Source organism: Marmota flaviventris, chromosome 4 (genome assembly GCF_047511675.1).
Source record: "Marmota flaviventris isolate mMarFla1 chromosome 4, mMarFla1.hap1, whole genome shotgun sequence".
Lineage (NCBI taxonomy): Eukaryota > Metazoa > Chordata > Mammalia > Rodentia > Sciuridae > Marmota > Marmota flaviventris.
In genome coordinates this window covers 99,828,957-99,855,292 of record NC_092501.1, presented here as the reverse complement: position 1 = coordinate 99,855,292, position 26,336 = coordinate 99,828,957, and the positions used below count along the sequence as shown (strand labels likewise).

The following is a 26,336-nucleotide window of genomic DNA, read 5'->3' as shown; positions in this document are numbered from 1 at the left end:
TTTTCACTCCTCGCCAACACTTATTGTTGTTTGTCTTCATAATAGCTGCCATTCTGACAGGAGTAAGATGAAATCTTAAGAGTAGTTCTGACTTGCATTTCTCTAATTGCTAGAGATGATGAACATTTTTTCATGTACTTGTTGATTGATTGTATATAATATGAATTGTAGTGCATTCTGCTGTCATTCAAAAAAACAATACAAAATAATACAGTCATCTTTAATAGAGTATAGATAAACTTTCCTCATGAAAATATGAGTGTGGAAGGCTTATGAGGAAATGGTTTTATTCCTCAACTCATAACTATTATAGATGTTTCTTTTTTTGTTATTTTTATTAATTTGAGATGATTTAATATTTTTGTTTTTATCATGAAATAAATTGGACATAAACTGAGGGGGAAAAAAAAGATTGGCACATCCAGAGGCACAGAGATGAGAGGGTTCAGATCATACTTGATGTGAAGTGATGAGTAAAGTCGAGGCTTTAATAAAGTCTTGAGACTTATATTTTGGAGGAAGCTTGAGATATGAGTCTGTCCTATAGTTTGGCAGACTCTGGAGGCAGGACAACAGGTAGGTTGGGATGAACTGTAGTGGCATCTCAAGTATCCTGGTGAGGGAATTTAAACTTTATCTCAAGCGTTTGTAGAGTTAGGAACAAAAGCTTTTGATGGAAGGTTAAAATGTTAAAATCAGGGATTTGGAAAGATGGGATAATGAAACAGTCTCGTGGATTGCGTGAGATCCAGTATGGAGGCTAGCAGACAGAGAAGGAAATTGTTGCCCTTGGTGGGTGTTGTGATTAGGATGCCAGCTGTTGGAAGCAGTGAGTGTCAGTAAAGAGACAGATGCTCAGTAAAGAGACAGATGCCGAACATGTTTGAACTAAAAGTTGGTGGGGATTGTTTAGCATAGAGGAGCAACAAGAGTCAGCTTTTGAGCTGTGCAACCATTAGCACAAACAGGAAAGACAGTCGATTTGGAGACAAGATGGAATGTAAATTTTAAACACATTGTGTGTTGGATATTATGGCAGAATATTCAGATGGAAAGATAGGAGTTGTCAATATATTTAAGCAGAAATTAAGCCTGCTTTGCAAATTGGGAGTCACCTATAAAAAAGTAACGACCATTTGTGGGAAAACAAAGGCCAGCTCTGAGAAAGTGAGGATGGGAAGATAAGTATTCCTTTTTTTTTTTTTTTTTTAATAAAGAACACCTTCACTGGGCACAGTGGCACATGCCTATAATCCCAGCAATTTAGGAAGCTGGGGCAGGAGGATCACAAGTTTGAGACCAGCCTCAGCAATTTAACAAGGCCCTATGCAACTTAGTGAGACCCTGTCTTAAAACAAAAAATAAAAGGACTGGGGATATAGGTCAGTAGTAAAGCATCTCTGAGTTTAATCCCTAGCACCAAAATAAATAAATAAATAACAAAAATAAAAAGAACACTTTCTTGTATTACATTTTTTTTTCATGACTGTGCTTTCTTGTTGGTGCAACTTGATGACCTTGACTTCAGAACCAAGCCATACCTTTGTGCTGTTTTCTTTTCCAGGAGACCCTTCTCACCCATTGTATAATTTGCTTTAATTTTCCCCCAAGTTTAGTGTGTGTGATTTACACACAATAAAATTAATCCATTTTATGTTTTGGTAATTAAATATAGTTTGAATTTTGGTAATTAAATACAGTTGTGTTATGATCACTGTAATCAAGATGTAGAACCCTAGCAGCTTTCCTTGTGTCTCTTAGAAATCAAACCCCTCAATTGGTCTCTCACTACCATGCTTTTGGTCACTGTAGGTCACTTTAGTGTTGCCTTCTATAGAATATCATACACATGGAACACACAATATATATATATGCTTTGTGTTTGACCATTTTCAGTTTGGGTACTGTTTTTGAGGTTCATACATGTTAAGATTCTTGTATGTTGTGTAATTATTACTTGCATGTTGTGTAATTATTCTTGTATATCTGCATATATGGATTCCACATATGGATATGCTGCAGTTTGTTTATCCATTTACTGTTTGATAGATGTTAGTGTTTTCAGGTTTTGGCTCTTAAGAGTAATGCTGTTACAAACATTTACATGCAAATCTCCCTAGGAGTAGGTTTTTGTTTCTCTTGCATAAGTACTTAGGGATGTGACAGCTGGATCACTTGGAAGTGTGTGATCAGCTTCATAAGATGCTGCCATACTGCTTTTCAGAGTGGCTGTTGGGTTTCCAGCTGTAAGGTGGGAGATACCAATTGCTGCACAATCTCCCAACATTTATCATCATCAGTGTATTAGACTTTAGGCTCCCCACTTACTGAGTAGTGGTATTTCATTCATTACAATTTAATCGACATTTTCTTCAGGCTAGTAACATTGAGTGCCCTTTGTCATGTTTATCAAATATCTTCTCCCAGTCTGTTGCTCCCCACACACACTTTTTTTATAGTTTCTTAACTGTACCTTTTGAATTTTGATGAAATTAGCGTTTTTCAATTTCTTTTATGATTTATACTTTTTTTGTGTCACACTTAAGATATCTTTGCCTAGTCTAATGTTGCAAAGATAGTTGTCTTTTCCCTTCTCTACGTGAACTTATTTTTTTTTCTGGGGGGCAGGGTGGGTACTGGAGATTGAACTCGGGGCACTCGACCTGAGTTCCCTCCATCTGGCCTCATCTGAGCCACATCCCTAGCTTTATTTTGTATTTTATTTAGAGACAGGGTCTCACTGAGTTGCTTAGTACTTCGAAGTTGCTGAGGTTGGCTTTGAACTTGTGATCCTCCTGTCTCAGCCTCCCAAGCCGCTGGGATTACAGGCATGTGCCACCGTGCCTGGCTGAACTCTTATATTTAGGTCCATGATCCATTCAGAGTTAGTTTTTTTTGTATGGAGTGATATTAAGATTGAAATTCATTCCTGTCAGCACTCATGTGGGTATCCAGTTGTTCCAGTGCTAAGTTTTACAAGACGATCTTTTCTTGGTTTCATTATCTTAGCACCTTGGTTTGAAAACCAATTGCCCCTGTGAATGTGCATCTAGTTCAGACTCTCAGTTAGTTCCATTTAGCCATTCTGCAATGTATACATATTTTAAAACATGTTGTATGTGATAAGTAAGTAGAATTTTTATTTGTTAGTGAAACATTTTCTTCAGATAGGCTCAGTCACTGCTGAAGGTTGGAGCATGTTTGTGTGTATGTCTGGGAGCCGCCTCTGTTGCCATCTTGACCCTAGTCTGGCAGGCCACTGGCAGGGCTTATCTTTACATTTCAATTTTACTCTCACAAATGAGTGAACTTCATCTTTTGTTTTAAGCCTTTTGTATGATTTGAATTTGATCACATGGTTAAATGCTTTTGGTGTTTTTATTCTTGTTTTTTTCTTAAAGAGATTGGGTATCTTGCCTGTTCCTCTCCTCGAATCTTGTAGTGTACTTGACTTATACATTCTTACTCATGAACTTACCATGGCTCCCAATCACCCACCTTGTCAGGTCCAAACACACTCCTCTGACACACTAATTGCAATTCTGCCTGCTGATCAAGTACTTGTTCATCTGTTATTTCCCTTTCACACAAGCCTTGTCAACCATCTAGCCCAGCTGCCTCTTTCTGTCCTTCCCTGGACAGCCGTTTATGGAAGTTTCCCTCCATCTGGCCTCATCCATGAAGCCATGTCTTCCTTGGAGAGGAAGCCAGATTCTGGCTACTAGTCTCAGTTCAGCCACTACTGACTGCAGACTCTAGTAAGTCCCTCAACTTCTTTTTCTTCCATTTCTTGAACATAAATGGGAGATAACATGAGTACTTACTGCAAATAGACTATAGTGAGAAATGAGTTATTCAGGTGAAGAGCTTGGTTGTCTAACGAATAGCAAACTTAATAAATGTTAGCAATTTCACTACTGACACTTTTTTCAATGAAAGTTTAGACGTTTCTCTGTTCTCTGAACTCCCACGGTATACACAATCTCCATGACAGTTTTTTTCTATTTTTTTCATTTTCTAATCTTTATTTTATTAAAAATGTTTTCTTCTTTCCACATTTTTTATTGGTTCATATAGTTGTACATAATGATGGGGTTTGTTGTTACATATTAATACATACAGAAAATATAACGATGTAATTTATATTTTCTAAACTTTATGATAATTGGTTTCCCTTTTTTCTTTTTTTGTCATTGCTGAAGATCAGACCCACAGTTTCACACGTGATAGGCACGTGTTCTACCACTGAGCTATATCCCCAGCCCTGTAGGTAGATTTTTTTTTTAACTACTAGCTCTCAGTATATCCAGAGCTAGATTGAATTAAAAGCATTTGGTCAAAGATAATTGGGTAAGAGCATGAATGCCGTGGAGGAGGTAGGGAAAGTGTTGGGCTGATTCTTGCCCAAAGGTGTTATCCACTTGTATGACTTGTATCAGAGGAGAAAGTATTGCTGAGTTGCTGGCATTTTTCTGTTTTGGACTTTATTCTCAGAATATGGATGGATTTGTGGATTTTTCCCTCATAATAATCTTAATTTCATTCTGTTTATCTCAGTTTAAATCCTTCGTCTCTGATTCTAAGTAGTTTCTTACTTAATAAAATGCAGGTAAAAATGACTTTGTGGATAGGTATATGGCTGAATCTTAAGAAAATTGTAAGAGTATTTCTTGGTGAGCTAAGCAATATGATTTTATCCTTGGGGGGAAGAAGGCAGGAGGGAAAGTGGAGGATCTGTAATTTGGAGAGAAACCCTCCCAGGAGGGAAATATCTGCATATATGGAGAGAGGAGAGAATGGGGGTGACCCAGGTGAGCATCCTGTGGACTCAGTCCTTCAACATACCTTAATGGGGAAGAAGGGCCTCGGGGTACTCTCAGTTTCACATAGAAGAGATTTTCAAGAACAGTATTCCTGATAAATCTAAATCTTAAGGAACGAAAAACTATATATTAGGGAAACTAGTGAATTTTTTCCATAATATTTGGGTATTTTTTTAAAAAAATTTTACGTTGTTGATAGACCTGTATTTTATTTATTTATATGTGTTACTGAGAACAAATCCAGTGCCTCCCACATGCCAGGCAACTGTGCTACCGCTGAACCCTTGCCCTAGCCCCAACCCTTGGGTATTTTGATACAATAAGAGTTATAATCATTTGGGCTTATTTTACATAAATATAATGTTCAACAGTATTCTTAGATTAAAAAGGTGAAAGTAAAAGTGATTCTGCATGCTAAAGGACATAAAGGTAGGGTTGGAGGTGTAGCTCAGTGGTATAGCACTTGCCCAACATGCACGAGGCCCTGGGTTCTATGCTCAGCACTTCAAAAAGAATAAAATACATACAATTATAGAATAGTCCAGTAACAGTTCTTTATTTAATCCATTATTTAGGATTGATTGTTTTTATTATTTCCTTAAGGACTTGCTTATTGGTACATGTTTTAGTCCCTTAATTTCAGTAATAGCTATTAAAGAAAATAATTAGGAAGTTAGCAGTGAGTCATTATGTCTAAGGGTTAAAACTTGATATTCATTCATGAGGAGGTAAGAGTTAAACAGGAAGGATTTTTTTTTTCTTTCTTTGTAAATATCTTTAGTTGTAGGTTGACACAATACCTTTATTTTATTTATTTTTATGTGGTGCTGAGGATTTAACCCAGTGCCTCATACGTTCTAGGCCAGTGATCTACTGCTAAGCTACAAACCCAGTTTGGGAAGGATTTTTCTTAAAGTTTTAACTTAATTCCCCTAGTGCTAAGGATTGATCTCAGGGCTGCGGCTATGCTAGCAAAACCTGTACCATGGAGCTATGCCCCCAGTCGTGATGAACTGCTCACTTTCAAATATTCATTCCCCACGGCATAAAATACATTCATTATTCATGATTCTCTTCTTCATCCCCTACTCCTAAATAAATAACCTGACTATCTGGTGATTGATCTCTTTCTTATGTTCTACTGAAACTGTAAGAAGAAATTTGGGATTATTTGAATGCTTATTTTGTTTTTTTAATTGTGTCTCAGAATTGCTTTTAAGAAATGACTTTGATAATTTACTAGTTTTCTATTACCAATGACTGCAGTGGCAATTTCAAAAGAATTTTTAATTTCTGAAGACTTTAAAATAGGTATATTATGCACTTTGTCACTGAGCTACATCCCCTGGTGTACATGTAAGGGAAGATAAATGGCATATTAAAAGTTGTCAGTCTTCAGTACCTCTGGAACATGTTATCCTACAATCATAATCAGGGTAATACATGGGGACATCTATTTATATCCATTTAGAGTGCTTAGTCATGACAATAGTTGACACAGTGTGCATTGTTGTATTAGAACTTAACGGAAAGCTCTGAAGGGAGAAGGGTTCCCTAGGGAGACGTAAAGCTCTATGTTAACTTTCATATCAACTTTAAAATTGTAGTGGGAATTGGTAATTTGAAAAGACATGTACTTCTGAGAATTTCCCTTTATAAGAGAATCAAAATATCAGAGCAGGAAGGTACCAAAGAGACAATCTTATCTAATGCACACTTCACAGATATGAAAATGTGGCCCAGAAGACAGTGGTGCCTTTTGCTCTGTCAGCACTGAGCTGTGATGGGTGTTTGGACCTCCGTCCCACATCCCAATTCTGGGTATATTTATTTCCACTGTACCTAGCTGCCAGCTTAGCCAGAGCAGCAAAAGACTTGAATAATTGAAGTATTCATTTTGAATATTATCTAATATTAACCTCATTTCTTATTTCAACTCTGTATATTTCTAGAAATAGTACTTTACATATTATTTTATAACTGTTCAGATTTAGGGATCTGAATAAAATATGACTGGATTTAAGTTTCAATGACAGCTTACGTGCTTTAATCAGCAGACCAAAATATATTCACATTATTACAATTACATAATTTCAATATAAAAAGGATGGCAATTTATTAATTTAATTTAATAAATTAACATTATGAAAAACTTCAAACAAGGCAATTTGGCTTTTCTGTGTGGACACTATTCGTGTTTTGTACCTATTTTCAAAAAGTTTGAACATTTTCCTGTTAAGTCTGGACCTTGCATTTACATATATTTATACAACTATTTGTATACAGACTACTTTGATGTTAAATGTTCTGTATAGTATTTTCCAATAAGGCATATTTAATAGATGAGGGAAAGGAAGTCTAGTAGAGCAGAGGAAGGAAAATGAGGGAGGGGAGAGAAGACAGGAAGAAAAAGGAGGAGGGAAAAGGCCAGGTTGGGGAGAGATCATGAACTGAAATCTAATTCCATGCATGTGTGAGTTTGTTGGGATGAACCAAACTACTATGTGTAACTATAATAAAAAAAGTATATTTAATCTTGCATTACATTTAGATGAATTAGTCTAACATTTAATTCATGTTTTCATAATTGGGAAAAACAGAGATTAGGCAATTAAGGAGAAAAACATCTCTAGACTGGTTTCTTACCAATCACCCTTCTTCAGGGACTCAAAACAGGCTGCCTGATGTTTTAGAAAATTATAAAATGCAACAAAATAACCTAACCTGCTGAATAGCATTCCCTTAAAGCTGGCATTTGTTAATTTCAGAAATCTTAGGGAAGAAACTGCTTGGAACATTTTGTTCTGTAGACTCAAGATATGGTGTTGCCCTCCCCGCCCTTCTTCTTAAGTGTTCTTTTCTAGGTCCATAGAGTGTTGGGGCTTATGGGGCATTAAATAACCAACTCAATGACCTTCCCTGTCCTTTAGATCTCCTGGTCCAAGGCATCCTGAGTGCCAGCTTGGTGTGTAGTGATAGTAGCAAATTGAGTGCATTTTTATGGCGCTTTCTTAAGCATACCTAAGTACAGTGAAACATATTGAGGCTTTTTTAGTCAACACTCGAAAATCCTTGGGAGTCATTCCAGGCTTTTCACTTGGAGTTTCTTTGTGCTTTTTATTGTTTGTTTTTTAAATTCTACTTGGGTAGAGCCAGAGGAATTATGTTTAACTTTCCTTTTCAGAAAGCTAGCTAAACCTGTCAAAGCTGAGTTTTGTTTCAGGTCTTAAGTTTAAGTTGATATGTTTCTAGGGCAGATAATAATTCAATAATTATTCTTTGAATTATTAGCATGCATCAGAATCTACGGGATGGTTCATTAATTCATATCACTAGACGCTTCACCCCAAGGAGTATACACTTTAGGAAAGTTCTTGAGGGAAGCATCTCTATGGAGGAGGAGGTATAAGGGCATGAGTGAAAGCAGGCAGTGATTTACATTTGAGAAGAAGAAATGCATTCAAAATGTATTAGAGGCTAGAATTGATGGGATTCAGTGATGGAGAAGTGAGTTTGAAAGACAGCTGTTTACACAGATTGCAGAATCACATCAGTTACACATCCATTGATTTACAAATTGCCATACTAGTGTCTGTTGTGCTCCGTGTATGGGGTGAAGGTGGGAGTTCATAACCCACTTGAATCAAAGTGTGGAATATGATATGTCAAGAAATTTGTAATGTTTTGAACAACCCACAATAAAAAATTAAAAAAAAAAAAAAAAAAAAAGAAAGACAGCTGTTTAGCTCTCTTAGCTTTCTGTCTCTGAAACTTGGGCCCTTCACCAGGGCTGAGCATTAGGAATTAGGGGATGCATGCACTTAAAAAGAATTTAAGTTTTAAATTATAAATAGGTATAATGACAGTGGGACTATAAAAGACATAGCTCAGGAAACTCTTCTGGGAAGTACTAATAGAATTGGGACAGGACTAAATATGGGGAGTGGGAAAGTGTGGATGGGAACAGTATTAGAGTCTGTCTCAGCAGCTTTTGAAAGGTATTCATAAATAAAATGAGAAAATCAATTGAAATAAACGTAAACTAGCTTAAAGGCCATCTGGTTCAATTTGAACTTGAAGTTGACTAACACAGGCAGGGCAACCTGAACTTGAAAGCCAGTTAGGATATTTGTTTGAAACATATCCATTCTTTTTCAGTGGTTTATATAGGGTACTTGGTGATACTGATAATATTCTGAATTTCCAAATGTTGTATGGAAAACTAGGTAGTAAATGGAGTCTGTATGTTTGCACATGAATATGCACATAAAATCAAGGGTGGTATGTGTAAATGGAAGATTTTAAGTAATTCATTTTGGTTACTTTCTAAAGAAAGTTAGTTTTATGCACGTTAATTGGAAACAAAATATTGAGTTGAAGACAAATAAGTCTTTTCCCCTTGGACAGATGGGCAATTTTCCAATTTTATTTATTTCTATTCCTGAGATATATTGGATTTGGGAAGTTGAGGAAATGTGTTCACAAAGAAGAAATTCCCTTTTCTAATAGCATTTTTACATATTTGTCATTTATATGGGAAAGATGCAATCTTCAATTTTTTTTAAAAGCCTATTTTAAATTAATTGGAATTAAATAGTTTCATGTAATTTAACAGAAATTTAGTGGTTTTTTTTGTTGTTGTTCTTTTTTTTTTTTTTTTTTGACTCTGGGGATTGAATCCAGGTGCTTAACCACTGAACCACATCCCCAGTTTAATATTCTATTTAGAGACAGGGTGTCTTGCTAAGTTGCTGAGGCTGGCTTTGAACTTGTATTCCTCCTGCTTCAGCTTCCCAAGCTGCTGGAATTACAGGCTTGTGCCACTGCGCTGGCAACAATTTAGTTTTGAATTTGAGTTTCACTGACATAAATACAAACAATGCTGCTAGCAGTGGGGGGCTGTGGATGAGGGTAGAAATGGAAAATAAGGAGTAAATGTATCATTTCTCTTCCACTTGATACCCATGTGATAAGAAATTTAGGTCAAATAAATTTGGGTTTGAATTATAACTATGTAAGAAAGGTAACTTATGGAAAATTGCTTAATCTCATTAAACTTCAGTCTCACATCTATAAAACAAGGATCATGCACTATAGTACTATTGGTAAAATTAAGCTTCATGTAAAATATAGAGTAATATTGATATAATACTTGTTTTAGTTTCTGGTTGCCACTGTAGCAAATTACTCCAAATTAGTGATTTAAAACAATACACATTTATTCTGTTGTAGTTATGGATGTTATGTCCAAAATGAATCTAAAGGGGCTAAAAATCAAAGTGTCCACAGAGCTAGTTCCTTCTTTTGGGACTGGATTCGGGGGAGAATATATTACCCATGGACTCCATTGACTTTTAGAGGCTGGCCTTCCATGGCCCTTAACTGCCTCACTCCAGTCTCTGCATTTATGGTTATATCCTCTTCTCTACACTAGTCAAGTTTCCCTCTTTAATAATATTTGTGATTACTTTTCATATCAACTGGGATAATATAGGCTGTTGCTCTAAGATCCTCATTTAATCAAATCTGCAAAGTCACTCTTACCATATAAAGTAATATGCACAAGTTCTAGGACTTTAGAAGCAGAATACAACAGACACTAGTATTGCTGTATGAATAAATGTGGCTGTATAACCCCCAAAAAAAAAAAAAAAAAAAAGAAAGAAAAAAAGAAAAAGAAAAATATAGACCTTATATGAAGAAATTGAATAAAATAAAAATTCAATCTTGTATGCAAATATGATATATTGGTTATATGTAAATAAAATATGGATACTTTTGAAAAAAAAGAAGTGGGCATTCTTGGATAAATTATCAAGATTTTAAATAGAACAAGGAACAAAGAATTAATATTGAATATTTTTTCAAACTAGGAGAACCATGTATGATAATGTGATGTGGACTATTCAGAAGCACTAATTTATGTACAGATGCATTTTGGACAGCTGTTCTGGAATGTGTGAAAAATAGGATCTAAAATGTGTAAAGATCACGAAATGGCTTAAACAAGACAGCGCCAGAGTGGGGTGGGGTGGGGCAGGGGGAGCATGTAAGTTGATCAGACTTCCTAGGAATATATTACAGTGTTACTAATGGAGGAAAGGAAGATCTGATACCTCATTTCTTATCTCTTTAAATCCAAGACAAGTAAGCTTAAATGAGTGCTTTTCCAGGTAGCAAGAATTTTGAACTTGCCAGGAGTAATTCTTTCAGTGTTGAGTATAGAGTTCCTGGGTCTCTGTTATGATTCAGGTGAATTTGGGTCTTGTCTGTTGATCCAATAGTGTGTTTTCCTTTGACTTCTCAGGTCTATAGTCTTTGCTTGGCTGTTTGCTTTGTTCATACATTTAATATCTGTTTCCGGATTGCAGTCATTAAATGACCTTTCAGTTAATTTTAGGCCCCTGGGAACCTCCAGTATATTCTGATTAGAGGAATTAGTTCTCTACATCAGAGGTTCTCAACCATAGGCAATTTTGTCCCACGAGGGACACTTAGCAATGTGTAGAAACATTTCTGATTTTCATGACCAGGAAGGGGTGAGGCTCCTGGCATCTAAAGGGCGTAGAAACCAGGAATGCTGTTTCACATCCTGCAGTGCACAGGGCAGGTCCCCTTACGACAAAGAAATATGATATTCAAAATGTTAATATTGCTGAGATTGAGATACCTTGGTCGAAAACTATATTATCTTTATTAGCCTTTGGCATAAATAAAATTGTGAAAAGCTTAGTTTTTTTTTAAACCTTAGAATTGTTCCATGAAACATTAAAGAGAGGCATATGTAGAATAGGCAAAATTTAGACCATAGAGACTTATGATATTAAACTTGAGGGCTAGGAATTTCTTTGGGGGAAAGAGGGATGCTAATTTTTCCCATGGTTGAAATTAAAAATTTGAAACAAATCTCACTTATAGGCAAGGGAGAATAATTTATTAAGTTAATACAGAGATTTCTAAATGTGTTGCTTGAATAGTTTGATATGTGTTGTTTTGGCTATGGAGTTTGTGTTTTTAATTAATTAAACACATAGCATTTTTAATTTATTTAAATTATAGCTAAGGAACTGGTGTAATTATATAATACCTTACAAGTAACAATTTACATCATCTTATTCTTTACAGAGAACATCAAAAAGGAAATATATATATTAGATACTTTAAATATGTGTTCAAAGTGTAGGTTTTACAAACCTACAAGTAGATATTATCTTCATTTCTTAAAAGAATGTACCTTCAGGAAACTAACTAAAAGATCTTCCCTTTAATTTTGACCATGCTTGATTTATAAATCCTGTTTTTCCCCCTTTCTTTGTGGTGCTGTGACTCAACCCAGAACCTTGCACATGCTATGCAAACACTGTGCCACTGAGCTACACCTCTAGCCTCTGTAATCTTATTCACAGTTAATGGTTACTCTTCTTTCTGAAACCACACTTGTATAGGAAATAAATAGCTGGCAGATTGTCTTTCTGTCTGGGATTTGTTATGATGATGGTATTTCATTTACTTAGAAGGCTTTTAAAAAGTGTTTTGGCAATTTTCCATCTGGAATCCTAGAATGGATTGCATATGCAAAAATAGTATAATGCATATCTAAATTTTCTATTGTCATGTGGGAAATTTCTGCCATTGCCAAGTTTAAAAAGGAAATTATTGTTGAAATAGGTAGATTTTGAACCAACATTCTGAGAAAATATTGCAGCCATATTTTAGGGCATTATAAAGAGAATTTATTTTTCAGGATGAAGAAAAAGTAAATAATTTTGAAAATTATTGTAAAAGTTATTTGTGATTGCATTAATACTAAGATAGGATCTTAGGGAAATCTGTGAATCACATCAGATCCTTAATTTCAGAGTCTTAATTTCCTAATCTCTAAAGCATTATATTGTACTGTGGATTAAAGGTGATAATAATGTAGAATAGTCAACATAAATGATATAACATGCTTAATAAAGGCAATTGTTATGATATATTAATTATATACTTACAAGTAGTATAGTTTTAAAATATTTATTTTGGTTGTTGATGGATCTTTATTTTATTCATTTATTTATATGTGGTGCTGAGAATTGAATCCAGTGCATCACATATGCAAGGCAAGCACTGTAACACTGAGCCACAACCCCAGCACTCAAGTAGTATTTAAACAGAATACAACTGGAAAACACTTTATTAGTATATAATTGTTCTGCTAAAAATTAAAAGAAAAAGAATTTTTCAAGTATAAGTAAAATAGTCCTCTTGTTATAGGACTGACCATATTTTAATTTGCTATTAAATATATTCAAGAGGACAACATAGTATGTAACATCTAAAAAACAACTATTGCCTTGAAATCATGTTAACACTTGGCAAGTGTTTTCTGCTCCATGTTACACAGTTTGAGAAACACTTGAATGAAAGTATATTGCTTGCACAGATAGGATTGTTGTTCCAATGTCTTGAGCCTAAAAACAGAAGACTTGTTATTTATAGTTGAATTTCACATTGACTTTACCGAATGTGGACTAAAGCCTGGAAGGACTTCTCTGAGTTCAGCTAAATCATATCCTCAGGAATGTTTGTGGTTTTGATAAGATTTTTGTTTCTGACTGCTTCTCCTCAAAGAATAAAAATGAGTGATTGTGCGTGGGGTGTGTGTAAGATACCAAAAGGGGAAGAAAATAATGTACTGGTTACTCCTCAGCCCTCATATTATTCCGCCTCTTAAGAGCATTGTTGACCCAGTTTGCAACACCATCTTGCTTGCCTTCAGTGTGGTAGGCAGCTCTGTCACCTGGGTGGTCTTCCTCAGTCTCTCTGCCAATTTCTCCTCTGCTTCTTAACCCTTATGTGTTGGGTTTCCGGGTTCCATCCTCTTTGTACACTGTATTTATTTTTTTAGGTGATCTCATTCAGTCTTACAACTTTCCATTTCATTTAGATGCTGACAGTTCCCCAAATTATATCTCCAGTCTAGATTTCTACCTTGAGCATCTTACTTTGAATGTCTAAACTCTCAGTTACCGACTCATCATTTCAGCTTTGTTAAGTGTCTCAAACTTTGTACCTAAAACCCAAACCCACCATTTCTTTTCTTTAACCTTCCTTTAGTATTTTTCCCTTTTTAATAAAAAGATCAAAATTCCAAAACATTACAGAAGCAAAAGCAAATGCTATATCGCATCTTATTTTTTATTTCTTCTTCCTCTTCTTTTTTTATATTTATTTTTTAGTTTTGAGTGGACACAATATCTTTATTTTACATTTATGTGGTGCTGAGGATTGAACTCAGTGTTTCAAGCATGCTAGGCGAGCGCTCTGCCACTGAGCCCCAGCCCCTCTTTTTCTTTTTTTTAATATTGATTTTATTTTTTAAATACATGACAGGAATGCATTACAATTCTTATTACTCATATAGAGCACAATTTTTTATATCTCTGCTTGTATATAAAGTATGTTCACACCAATTCGTGTCTTCATACATGTACTTTGGATAATGATGTCTATCACATTCCACCATCATTGCTAACTCCCTGCCTCCTCCCTTCCCCTCCCACCCCTCTGCCCTATCTAGAGTTTGTCTATTTCTCCCATGCTCCCCCTTCCTATCTCATTATGGGTCAGTCACCTTATATCAGAGAAAATATTCCAAGCCCACCATTTCCATTGCTGCAGCAACCTAGCATGTTACCAAAAGGAGAAAAGTATGAGTAAGTTTCTTTGGTTGATATCCCCTCCCACTATACATTTTATTTGATCGAATGTCCCAACTTCATTTAATAAACAGTTCATAGAAAATGAATCTAAATTCTGCATTGTTGTTGTATTAAATATATTCTGTTTCTGGTTTAACATGTATCAGGATATGCATAAAAGTCTCAACTGTGAAGTCGGTTTTAAATGAAAGTGAACTTATTGCATAAAGTAAAAAGGAGAATTATAAGTCTCTGATTGAGAGAGCTTGAGATAAAACCCATCACTCAGCTCCTGGAACAGTGCTCTTTAATTTTATTATTTAAGTGGAATTGTGTGCTGTGTCTTCAAAATGAACATGGATATTTTTCTTCCTTTAAGTGAAACTGCTATTTTTATAGTGTGTGGGAGGGGTATGAAATTTAATAGCAAATTATTTTTAACAAGAGGGTGCTTATTCATGTCACGATTGGAATAAGCATTATGTTGCCAAGGCAAAAAATTATATTTCCAAGAGTTTTTTCTCACATAGGTAAGTATAGGAATTAAGTTTATATATTTGTGTTCACTAATTATCTCTAGGGGTGGTGTTATTTTCTCTAGTCTCCTTTTTATGGTTTCTACACTAATCAGATAAAATTGCATTTTTGTAGAAATGGCAGATTTAAACCTGTGAGTCATATATCTCCAGCATAACTGGAAGGTTGTCAAATGGAATGCAGTTTCATTTTTAGGATGAAGGTGGGAGGGAAAGAAGAATTTCAATTTCTTTTTTTCTTTTAATGCAGCTTGTTTTTTTGAGAGAACGAAAGAAAGAGTGAAGTATTCTAAGAATTCATCTCTGGCTTCTTTTATTCACAGCTCTTTGAGACAATGAGACAAAGTTGGTAGTATTTATTCTATTTTAAATGATACAAAGAATGAGCTTCCATTAATAGAACTTCCATTAATAGAAAATGAAGTCATTAACCCAAGAGATTTCTAAATTTCTAATTGAGTCCAACATTTTGAGTAAAAAGCTCCCTGCCCGACTCGCTTTTTGGTATTGAGGATTGAACCTAGGGGCACTTAACCACTGAGCTACATCCTCAGACATTTTTATTTTTTGGACAGTGTCTCACTAAGTTGCTTAGGGCCTCACTAAGTTGCTGAGGCTGGCTTTGAACTTGCAGTCCTCCTGCCCCAGCCTCCCAAGCTGCTGGGATTACAGACAAATGCCATCATGCCCAGTTCCCCTTCCTTTTTTGACAGTAGAGTTAGAAATTTTCTTGCTGTGTTTTAAAAAAAATCACTTAATATTCTGGGGTTGCTCATAACTCTTAGACTTTCCTTCCATTTGGAGATAGGCTGTGTTGTTGCATATATAAAAATAAGGCCACTTGCTATAGTCTGAACATGTTCCCCAAAATTCATGAGTTGGAAAGTTAATCCTCAGTGCAGCAGTATTGAGAGGTGGGACTTTTAAGAATTGATTAGGGCTCTGCCCTGATGAAGGGATTAATACTGCTATCACAGGAGTGGGTTCCTAGTGAAATGATGAGTTTTGTCCCATTCCCTTTCTCCTTCTATTCTGCTCTACCTTTGTCTCACTAGGTATAGGTCCCTTGTCCTGGACTTCCCAGCCTTCAGAACTACAAGAAATAAATTTCCTTCCAAGTTACTCAGTCTGTAGTATTCTGTTCTAACAACACAAAACAGACTAAGATGAGTTATCCTCTCATCAAAAGGACATCTGATTTGAGTTATCTGCAGTTCCCACTGCTGAGTGCATAGCTCTGCCCTTACCCCATACATATCTGACAGATTTAAACCAGTTACTGGCCCTGTAATTTTTGTTCTTGTGGCTATTTAGGAAATCATGATTCATGGCCCCTTTTCTTGATTTTTTTTTTTTTTTTAAGTTGTGAACAGGTGGTCAGTTGTGTAAGCAACAACTGGAGAGCAGAGATTACTTAGTAACTTGGAAAGGGACCAAGTATCTGAGGAGCCCAGCTTCTGTAATATCAACCCACTTTTCCAAGAGTCAACACCCAGGTCAGCTGTTGCCACCCAGGGCCTGGTCTCTAGGAAGATTCCATGCTTTGCTCTGGGAAGTGGCCTCAGGAAGTTGAGGGCTGGAGACCTAATACTCAATAAGCTTCAGTTATTCTGAGGAGCAAAGGAAGCAAGGTTTAATGTTATTCTAGAAGCAGGGAGAAGACTGAACTGCATAGTTAACTTTGCTGAGTCCCTTGTAAAATTCCATATTCTTTGTTAGCCAGGAGGCAGGACTGGAGGCTTGGAGTCATGGCAGATGGAGCCATACTTTTCACCTTTTCTGTTCTTCTGTTGTACTTGGGGCAAAAGTATTCCTTCTGTATTAGAAATTCCAGGATGAGTTTTAAGTCACGTGTTTTCCATGTACTGATTCAGTGAGAGAACTCTATTTTATCTTTTTAAAAATCTTTTTCTTTCTTTTTAAATATACATGACCATAAAGTGTATTTTGACATACGTACATGGAGTATAATTTATTCTAATTAGGATCCCATTTTTGCAGTTATACCTGAAGTGGAGTTTCACTGAACATTCATATATGAACATAGGAAAGTTATGTCCAGTTCCTTCTACTGTCTTTCCTATTCCAATCCCCTGTCCCTTCCTTTCATTCTCCTTTGTCTAATCCAATGAACTTCTATTCTCCCTTCCCCTTATTGTTTCAGCATCCACATATCAGAGAGAACATTTGGCCTTTTTTGGGGGGGGGGTTGGCTTATTTACTATATTTGATCTTGATCAATTTGGCTTGCACAGTGAAGGGGTTGGAATATGGGGAGAAAAGATGATTTTAGAGCATGGGGAATTGAACTCCTAGGGATTTGTGATATTGTGGCAGAGCCTGGGAAGATTGGTCTTTCAATGTTGCAAATGACAAAGGTGGTACTACCCTGGAAAAGACATACTGAGACACGGGAGAGAAACAGAGACTGGGATTTCATGTCAGATCCTCTGAAGCTTTACTCTTTTTGGAGAAACATTTTTCCTGTCACTTCTGGCTCTTGATGTGCTAGGTTGGCTGTGAGTGGCTTGAAGTAACATATATGAACACTTAAATGCTTGGACTTTCCCAGGCCGTGATTGGTTCTGAGAAAAGAGCCATGTGTCTCTACAGCCCCCAAGGAAACTGCTGGAAAGGCTGTGGCAGTGGCATGAGTGTGGGTCCAGAGTTAGCTCTTTGAAGATTTTTGGAAATATTTTTAGTGCAACCTTAGAACACAGCTGGCTGGCACATACTGGTAAATGTTAATCTTACCTATTAACACTTTGTTCTCAAACTGTGCTGTCAGATATGAGGGATAGCTTTTTGGATGTGCAGATACATATATTTTTTCCTCAGATGTTGGGCTTTTGGAAAACTTAAAGGGTCCTTGGTCAAGTCAGACTGTAGACCAAGGATGGGTGGGGAGGCTGGTTTGGTGCTAACATCAATGTTGAGAAAATGATAGCCATACCATGTCAATTTGCTTTGCCCTTTGCTTGACCTTATTCTAGATATATTTTCTTATTCTTGATTAAAGCCTTCAATGGCAAGAGAACAAGGAAAATATAACATGGAAGAGTGTCACAAATTGTTCCTCAGAAATGTCTCTTCTAAGGGAAAAATATCACATGTAGGGGAGAAATTGACCTCCTGACACTGCCCTTTCCCCCCAGTGGTTTGACTTAAATGTATAATTAGCGGGTAGCTGTGAAATGAATTATTTATTTTTTCTGTCTAGGTCAAATACTTTTAAAATCTTTTGTTGAAACTCAATGAGGCCAGCACTGCTCCTGTTTTACAGGTGTGGCTTTGAGGACAGAGTTAAGTGATGTGACCAGGTTCTTGGATGTTGAGCTTTTGGAAAACTAAGCTAGCAAGACTGGATCTAGATTTCACCTGCAGGAGAGCTGAACTCAGAGCCCTCTTAGCTGAGCTGCCTCCTGATGGCAGGACCCAGCATAGCATCTCTGGGGAGAGTCAGAGCATCTACTCAGACTATTTCCTTAGTCCTTTGTTGATTGATTTAAAAATCTTAGAGTTAAGAAGGAGGATTCCACCCAGTGTTTCGTGATCTTAAGTTTACCAATTAGCTGTTAGGATACGTGGCAGCTGGTTAAAGCACAAAGGTCAGAGGTCTGTGATAGACATGTCTTCTGGACCTTTGTCAGATAGCAAAAGGATTGCCAGAACTATTCCATTAACAGAATATATATATATATATTCTGTTATAATATATATATTATATATATATATACACGCTATATTTGCTATTTTGTAAATATTAAGTATAGTATTAAAAAGTTGGGCTGGGGTTGTAAGGCCCTGGGTTTGATATATTGTGTCTAACTACAACTAAAAAAACATAATAAAAAATCTAAAAAAAAAAAAAGTTAATGTATGATGCAAGCATAGACTAAAGGCTTTCAATATATTCAAAGTAGTCATTTTTGAATATTATTTTAAATATTACTCAACTATTCTATCACTTTTAACCTGAACTTTTGTGCCATGAACTGTGCTAGGCACTTTTAAACAAATATTTTTATTCCTTCTCAAGTGGGCATACCTTGTTTTAAGGTACATGGGAGATAGCAGTGAACAAAACCACACAAACTTTTTGGATTCTGTTTGGAAGAGAGAAAGATAAAAAATAAATGCGAATAGTAGATGGTTGTAAATACCAAGGTTGGGGCAGGGAAAGTCAGGGTGAAAATGGGAATAGGGCAGGCAAGTTGGAATTTAAATACCAGGGTCCACTAGGAGGCTCTATATGCAGAGTGGGAATAAGAGAGCCTTGACTGTCAATTCTGAGAACTGTTTCTTGATGAACTCTTCCTTGGGAGGCTAGGGATTCTACTAAGTACTCCTTAGCTATTGAAATAGGGGGCATTAGCCCCAGTTTATCCAGAAGGAAACTTAGTCTTTGAGAGTCAAGTAAATAACTCAGGTATAGCCAGAGAGACCCAGATCTGACTCTAAACCCCTTGCTCTTTAAACCTAGTACTAATCAGTGTAAACTATGGATGCATTTGCTATGGGAGAATTACTCTGATGATAGGACTACCTCATTTTTGGTTCTGATGGATTGGTTGTGCAGTAAATATGACTGACTCACATTGTCTTGTTAACCCTAAGCTTCTCCACCCTCACACTTGTTCTATTTAAAAGGCCTTGGGGCTGTGCCTCGGGGTTATCCCAGGCAAAGGAGTCTCCTGATTCCTGATATCATGCAGTGGGGTATTTGTTGTGTGTCAGTGTGAACTCTCTTTATTCCAGCAAATCATTGACTACTTGAATTCCTGGCATTACATTTCAGTGATAGGGCACTAATTTGGTTGGCCTGTGTATCACTGTGTTCAAGAGTATGTTGTAAATTCCTGTATTTAGAAGGAAGGTAAAGTGAATGAGGGCAATAATGCCAAAGTCACTGCTATAGTGAGTGTCTATAACACAATAAGCAGTACCCTGTACTTGCAGTGCTTGCTGTGTCATGACCAATAGCTCTAAGCAGATGAGATTGTTGGATTGGAAACTTTTATTGAGGGCTGTGCAAAGGAGGTCAGGGGTTTAAGAGGGCTTTTTGCTCCTTCTACTCTGATATACTTATGATAAAAGTGGGGCAACTTTTGGATTAGTACATCTTTGTACTGTGTTTTGATGGTTCTTTCATGTTTTGGATAATTTAATATTTGAGTTGGGTGTGTTAGTCATTAATCTAGTAAGGGGTATGAGTTTATAACTGTTATTTTATTGTCAGTTTCTTGTGACTTTCTCCACTAACTACTTCCAAAATGAACTGCTATTAATTTTTATAAGATGATTTTCTTTTTACTCAAGAGACAGTGTGAGCATTCAAGCCAAGAAATTTGTTCTATTTATTTACTTTTTTTGAAGTAGATATATATACAGAAAAGTATACATATGGAAATGTACAATTCACATGTTTATTTAGAAACTGAACACACATAGGTAGCCAGCTTTTAGAGCAAACTACAAATTTTTAGCATTCTGATAGCCCCACACTCTGCCAATGACTTCTGCCACTCTCTCCCACAAGGATAATCACTATCTGGTCTTCTAATAGCATATCTTTGTTTTGCCTGGTTTTTATTTTATATTGTTTCATTCATATAATCTGTATGGTTTTTGTGCTTGACTTTTTTTTTTTTTAACTTCCTGTTGTTTGTGAGATTGTACCAATTGCTTGAAAATAGTTTGGAGATTGTTTGTTCTCATTGTGTGGGTATTCCTTAATCCTTGCTCTCTTAAAGAGCGAATTCTCCAGTTTTTGCTGTTGAATATAATGCTGCTCTAAACATTCTTGTATATGACTTTTGATAAATTAGTAGAGGATTTGTTGTAGAAATGGAATTACCTAGAAATGGAATTACGAGGTTGTGAAATGTCAGTGTGTTTAGCTGAAATAGATATCACCAAGCGGGTTAAGAGTGTGAATAGTTGTACCAGTTTGTATTTATCTGAGAACATTAATTTTTTGTTGAGATGCTTTTTGGGCTTGGGTGGGAGATGTATATTATTCTTAAGATATGATTGTTTTGTGAAAGGAAATAATCACAGTTGCCTCACTTATTCTTTCAAAGATAAAGTTAAATAATTGTCTCTGTGCACTCCAAACTTACCTTTTTTTCCCCCTCTGTGTATATATTTGTGAATGCACGTTATATGTCTTCTACAAACATATTGATAATTGTATACAATTATCAATGTATTTTATTTTATAATTGTATTTTTATTTTATAGTTGTATCACTTGTAGTTTGGCTGAAAAGCCATTTTAGAGGCCATCTAGTTCAGGCTTCTGTGGTCTCTGAATTCACATTGATCCTGTGTGTGTCTGACACAAAGCCCATTCTTTTAGGGTGACCCTACTCTTTGTTCATAGTTTATCGCTGCTGCTTCCACATTGAGGTGATATTCTACTTCCTTTTAACTTCTCCCTTAAATATCATGTCCTACAGGTGAGCCAAACTCCCATGATTCTTAGTGACTTTTTTCAGGAGGAGGTTCATAGCCGTTTTCTAAACTGGACTTTCAGCATGTTTAGGGTCATGGTCTCTGAGCCATTTACTCTGGGGAACTTGAGTGCAAAACCTTGTGGACAGTGAAGGAGAAATGTCAGCATGTGCCTGCTTTTTCCCCTCGCTCCATCTTCCTAAGATTCTTTTTTTTCTTTATTTCCCAATTTTCCTGTCCTAAGCACACATCGATCCCCCCGCCATTGGACTTAAATATTGTTTAAAATTAGAATGCAAAAATCTAAATAACATTTTAAAAATAAGACCATACTGGGTAAAATGAAGAAAAATTACTTTCTATAGAAAACTGTTATATTTAGTAAAATCAATAAACATGGAAAAATTTTCTCATGTGTAATATGTGCTGTTAAGATTTCTGAATTACCAGGTGATATTAATATTCATAGAACTTAAGAATAAAAATGAATTTCTAGTTATAATTAATTTAAGGTTCATGGATATTACTTAATAGATACTTTATTTTTCTTTACAGACAAGAAGAGACTGATAGAAGATTGAAAAATGTAAGATATATTTAATGAAGCATTATAGTTTTTACTTTGATCATCCTTAGGGAAGTAATAGAACTAAAAAATACTCTGCATCCTTTTTCCAATTAAATTTTACATGGAAACCACCAGTCATAAACTGTAAATATAACTAAATATATGTATTGCAGTACATGGTTAGAACTTATATTCTCTGACTTCATAGTATAAGAGAGTAGGCTATATTTTGGAAGCTAGTTATTAAAAGTTACTAATGTGGTAACGGCAGACCCATTTTATAATTTTTTTAGGGGAGCAAGTAGGAAACCGTCATAACAGACTTTAGGGGAATACATAATGTTTAAGGATGCTGTGTTCAGTGTAGACTTATAATGTCCTTAATATTCTGCATAGAAGAATGTCTAAAGTGGCAGCTTTGTTTTTAAAAAGCTTCATAGTCTCATCACGGAAGCTGAAAATTATTGATTTTAGGTGTTCATTCTGTAGCTGCTGAAAAAAATATTGATGGATTTAAAAGTTTCTTATGGTTTCCTTTTATAATCTAGCAATAATAATTAAGATTTTTTTTTTGTTTTTTGTTATGGGGATTGAACTCTTGGGCACTTGACCATGGAGCCACATCCCCAGCTCTATTTTATATTTTATTTAGAGCCAGGGTCTCACTGAGTTGTTTAGCACCTCAGTGTTTGCTAAGGCTGGCTTTGAAATCATGATCCTCCTGCCTCAGCCTTCTGAGCCACCGGTATTACAGGCATGCATCACTGTGCCACACTATAATTAAGATTTTCAATGAACCTTTCCCTTCCCATAAATTTAAGGGAGTTGGACTTCCAACCATAGAGTAATATGAGCTATCCTTTATCTTGAGTATTCACCTGAATTGAGCTTACTAAATAGACTGATTTGTTCATGAAATTTTTTTTCAAAGGTTTTGATAACATTGTACTGGCTGGGAAGAAAAACACAAAATAACCCCTACTACAGTGGTCCCTATCTTAATTTGAAAGCATTCGAGAAGCTTTTAGGACAAGCTCTGACTAAGGTAAGGAAACTACATCTGTATAAAATGACTGCTACAGCTAATACTATCACTTTCTCCTCCTCCTCCTTTCTTTTGCTTCTCTTCCTCCCCTCTGACAAATAATGGTGGGATGTGTTTGCTCTAGACTGGGCTGAGTAGAAAGGATTGTTAGACTTTGCTGGCTTTATGTACTACCACCAAGAGTCAGTGAGTCTATTCCAGAGCACTTTTTGAGGCATAAATTTCTCTCTTAATTTTAGGTAGTTTGATGACATGCACATTTACTTTCTTTCTTACATATTGTATGACTTATTTCTATGCTCATTATGAATTCAGTCTGCAGCAGAAAGGCATTCCCAGGACTATTAAAATTAACGGAAGTAAATTTCTTTATATTAATGTATTCTTGGGCAATTAATTATCATTAATGTCCGTATTCCAGTATCACCATACTGCCTTTATTTCCAAAACAGTAGTGAATGCTAAGTGAAACTTGATAAGGTTTTAACGTTAGAATCCTTGGTTTTACACACATTTCTATTCCTTCATATCTGGGAACCTGTGTGACAGCCTTTTGAATGTTTAAGGTTTGTTTGAGAAGAATCAAGTGCCAAGACTGACAGTTGTTCTGCCAAGTCTTCATTTATAAAAGGTCCAAGTGGAAAACTAATTTCTTTGTGGGATATTTATTTAGGGGAACTGACAGGGGTCAGAAGAAAATATGTAGTCAAAATAAATAAAACATTAAGAGTAGATGCTTTAGGGGTTTTTCTGATGATTAAATGATGCTCTGTTAGTAAGGCATTTTTAAAATTAGTCTCTGACACTTTGTAAAAAAAACATAATAAATATTAGTTATGATTGGAAGATAGAAATTTTGGGTCAGGATAAAAATACTCACCTTTCCCTACATTTCTCCTTATCTTTAAAAAATGATTTTGCCTGAGTTCAGCCACATATATTAGAGAGAAATGGAATTTACAGAGTCAAAAATTTGGGGGTTTTATGTTTTTTCTTCTTATTATAAAGAGTTGATAGCACTTCACTCAAATTCCTTGTATCAGTTAATTCAGGGTGAGATATTATCATGTATACCTGTTGTAAGAGGGTTGCGAATACTCCCATAGCAAATAATCCAGCTGTCTGGGATAGTGGAGAAATTGTAAGGGGCTTTGGGCACAGGGAGAGCCTTGCTTTATAATTATTTCAGCTAAGGAAACTTTCAATTAAAAATGACGTGGAACTTCGGCCCATGAAGTAATGCTCTTTAACTTTTTATGACAATCTGACTCAGGTTGAATAATATTAATATAGTGTTTATGCTAGGAATGCTTCATTAAATGCTGTTTCCTGTTACCAGTGTCTGTCAGAGTGGGCAAAAAAGTTTTGGTAGATAGCTGTGGTTCTCTTATTCCACTCTTACTAAGTGGGAATAGGCATGAGAGGCATGTGAACATGTCACCTGTTTTACATTCATTCTGTTCCATCTAGATAGTGTTTAAGGCCAGTCCATTGTATCAATTAAAAAATAGTTGGTGTAATTTGTGCTAGTGTCATAACTGAAGGTGACTCATTTTGGGGACTTGTCAGGGTGAAATCCTCAAAAACCAAGCTTCAAGGGCTGGGAATGTAGCTCAATGACATATTGCCTGCTTAGAACCAAGCCATGAGTTCAATCGCCAGTACCACAAAAACAAAGAAACAAACAAAATGGTTTAAAAAAAAAAAACAACCAAACTCCAGGGTCATACTCAGGTTGTCTTATAACTGTGGTAGCCCATCATCAATAGCTTTAACTTTATGATGTTAAATTTCATCTTGCCATATGTTAGCTCTTAGGTTTCAAAGTATATGTGTTTTAAAAAAAAAAAAAAAAAACTGATGAAGCCATGCTTGCTGGTGTGTGCCTGTAATCCCAGTTACTCAGGAGGCTGAAGCAGAAGGATTGCAAGTTCAGAGCCAGCCTGGGCAACTTAATGAGACCTTATCTCAAGGGGGAAAAAAAAAACAAACGCTGGGGGTAGAACTCAGTGGGTAGAATGCTCAGTACAGCCAAACAAAGACCTTGATGGATCTGAAGATTTATTTTACAGTGGTTACTCTCATATTTTGTGAAACATTCTGGTACCGGCACTAGGCCTCATTTCCCCATCTTCTTGGGGACAGGGTATAAGGTAGGTGCTGGCGTTTTCATGACAGGATGGGAACTCATGCCAGGATGCCTGATATCTAAAGCTTATGAAATCTCTCTTAAATCGACTAGACCCTTATTGGCGTTTTAAACACTTGTCAAACATTTGATCCAGAAATTCATCGTTCTATTATTAGTCAAAAACATGCCTGAGCCACCTGCTAATTATTCTTTTATACATTTTCACCTTTTTTATGTTGAAAAAATAATACGACAAATGCCCAGGTAATCATCATCTGACTCAATTATTAAAGATTTTTATATTGGCTTATCTACCCACCCATCTATGTTTTTAAAGTAACCATCTTAATTTCGGAAATATCTCATCCCAAAATATTCAGTATGCATCTCCTAAGAATATTTTTCTGTATAGCCACAATGTATATATTTAAGGAATCTCATAAATATTCCCCATTATTTATTATTAAGGACATATTAAATTTCCCAATTGTCTCCTGTTTTTCATAGTCTCTTTTCTTTAATCTGAATTGTGATTTAATCAAGATTCGTATGTTACATTTGGTTGTTAGTTATTCCTAGGTTCTTTAAACTATTAGTAAGTAATATCTGTAAGTAATATCACTGATTTTTTTTTTTTTTTACTATAATGACAAAATTACCTTTACCATATTTAAAAATTGTAATTACTAGGTATTCATTGATTGCAGTGTCAGGACTATGCTAAGAACTTTATAAAATTTTACTTAAGTTAAATTCATATTTAAAATACCCAGTTGTATTTTACCATTAAATTTTATAAGTGTTAATTAAAAATGGTTATTTTGATTAGGTTCTGTATAATTTACAAACCTATAGGTTACAATAATTGTCATATTTCTATCTCTTAGATGAGCCAAACCAATGTTTAATTTAGTTCCAAGGAAGATAAATCTTTTGGGGATTGTGGGGAAGGTTGCGTACCAGGGATTGAACTCAGGGGCACTCGAACATGGAGCCACATCCCAGCCCTTTTTTTGTATTTTATTTAGAGACAGGGTCTAAGATGCTTAGCACCTCACTGTTGCTGAGGCAGGCTTTGAACTTGTGGTCCTCCTG

At 35.7% G+C, this 26,336-nt stretch overlaps 1 protein-coding gene across 2 annotated transcripts in view; it reads left to right on the top strand.

Annotated features, from left to right (window-relative positions):
* The window catches only part of Lmo7 (LIM domain 7), a 214,120-nt gene that overhangs the window by 129,204 nt on the left and 58,580 nt on the right, over positions 1-26,336 (top strand). For both annotated transcript variants that reach the window (XM_071611447.1, XM_027938081.3), the window contains exons 5-6: positions 22,053-22,083; positions 22,997-23,110. In XM_071611447.1, coding sequence (XP_071467548.1) covers positions 22,053-22,083; positions 22,997-23,110 — 145 coding nt within the window. The remainder of the gene's footprint in view (positions 1-22,052; positions 22,084-22,996; positions 23,111-26,336) is intronic.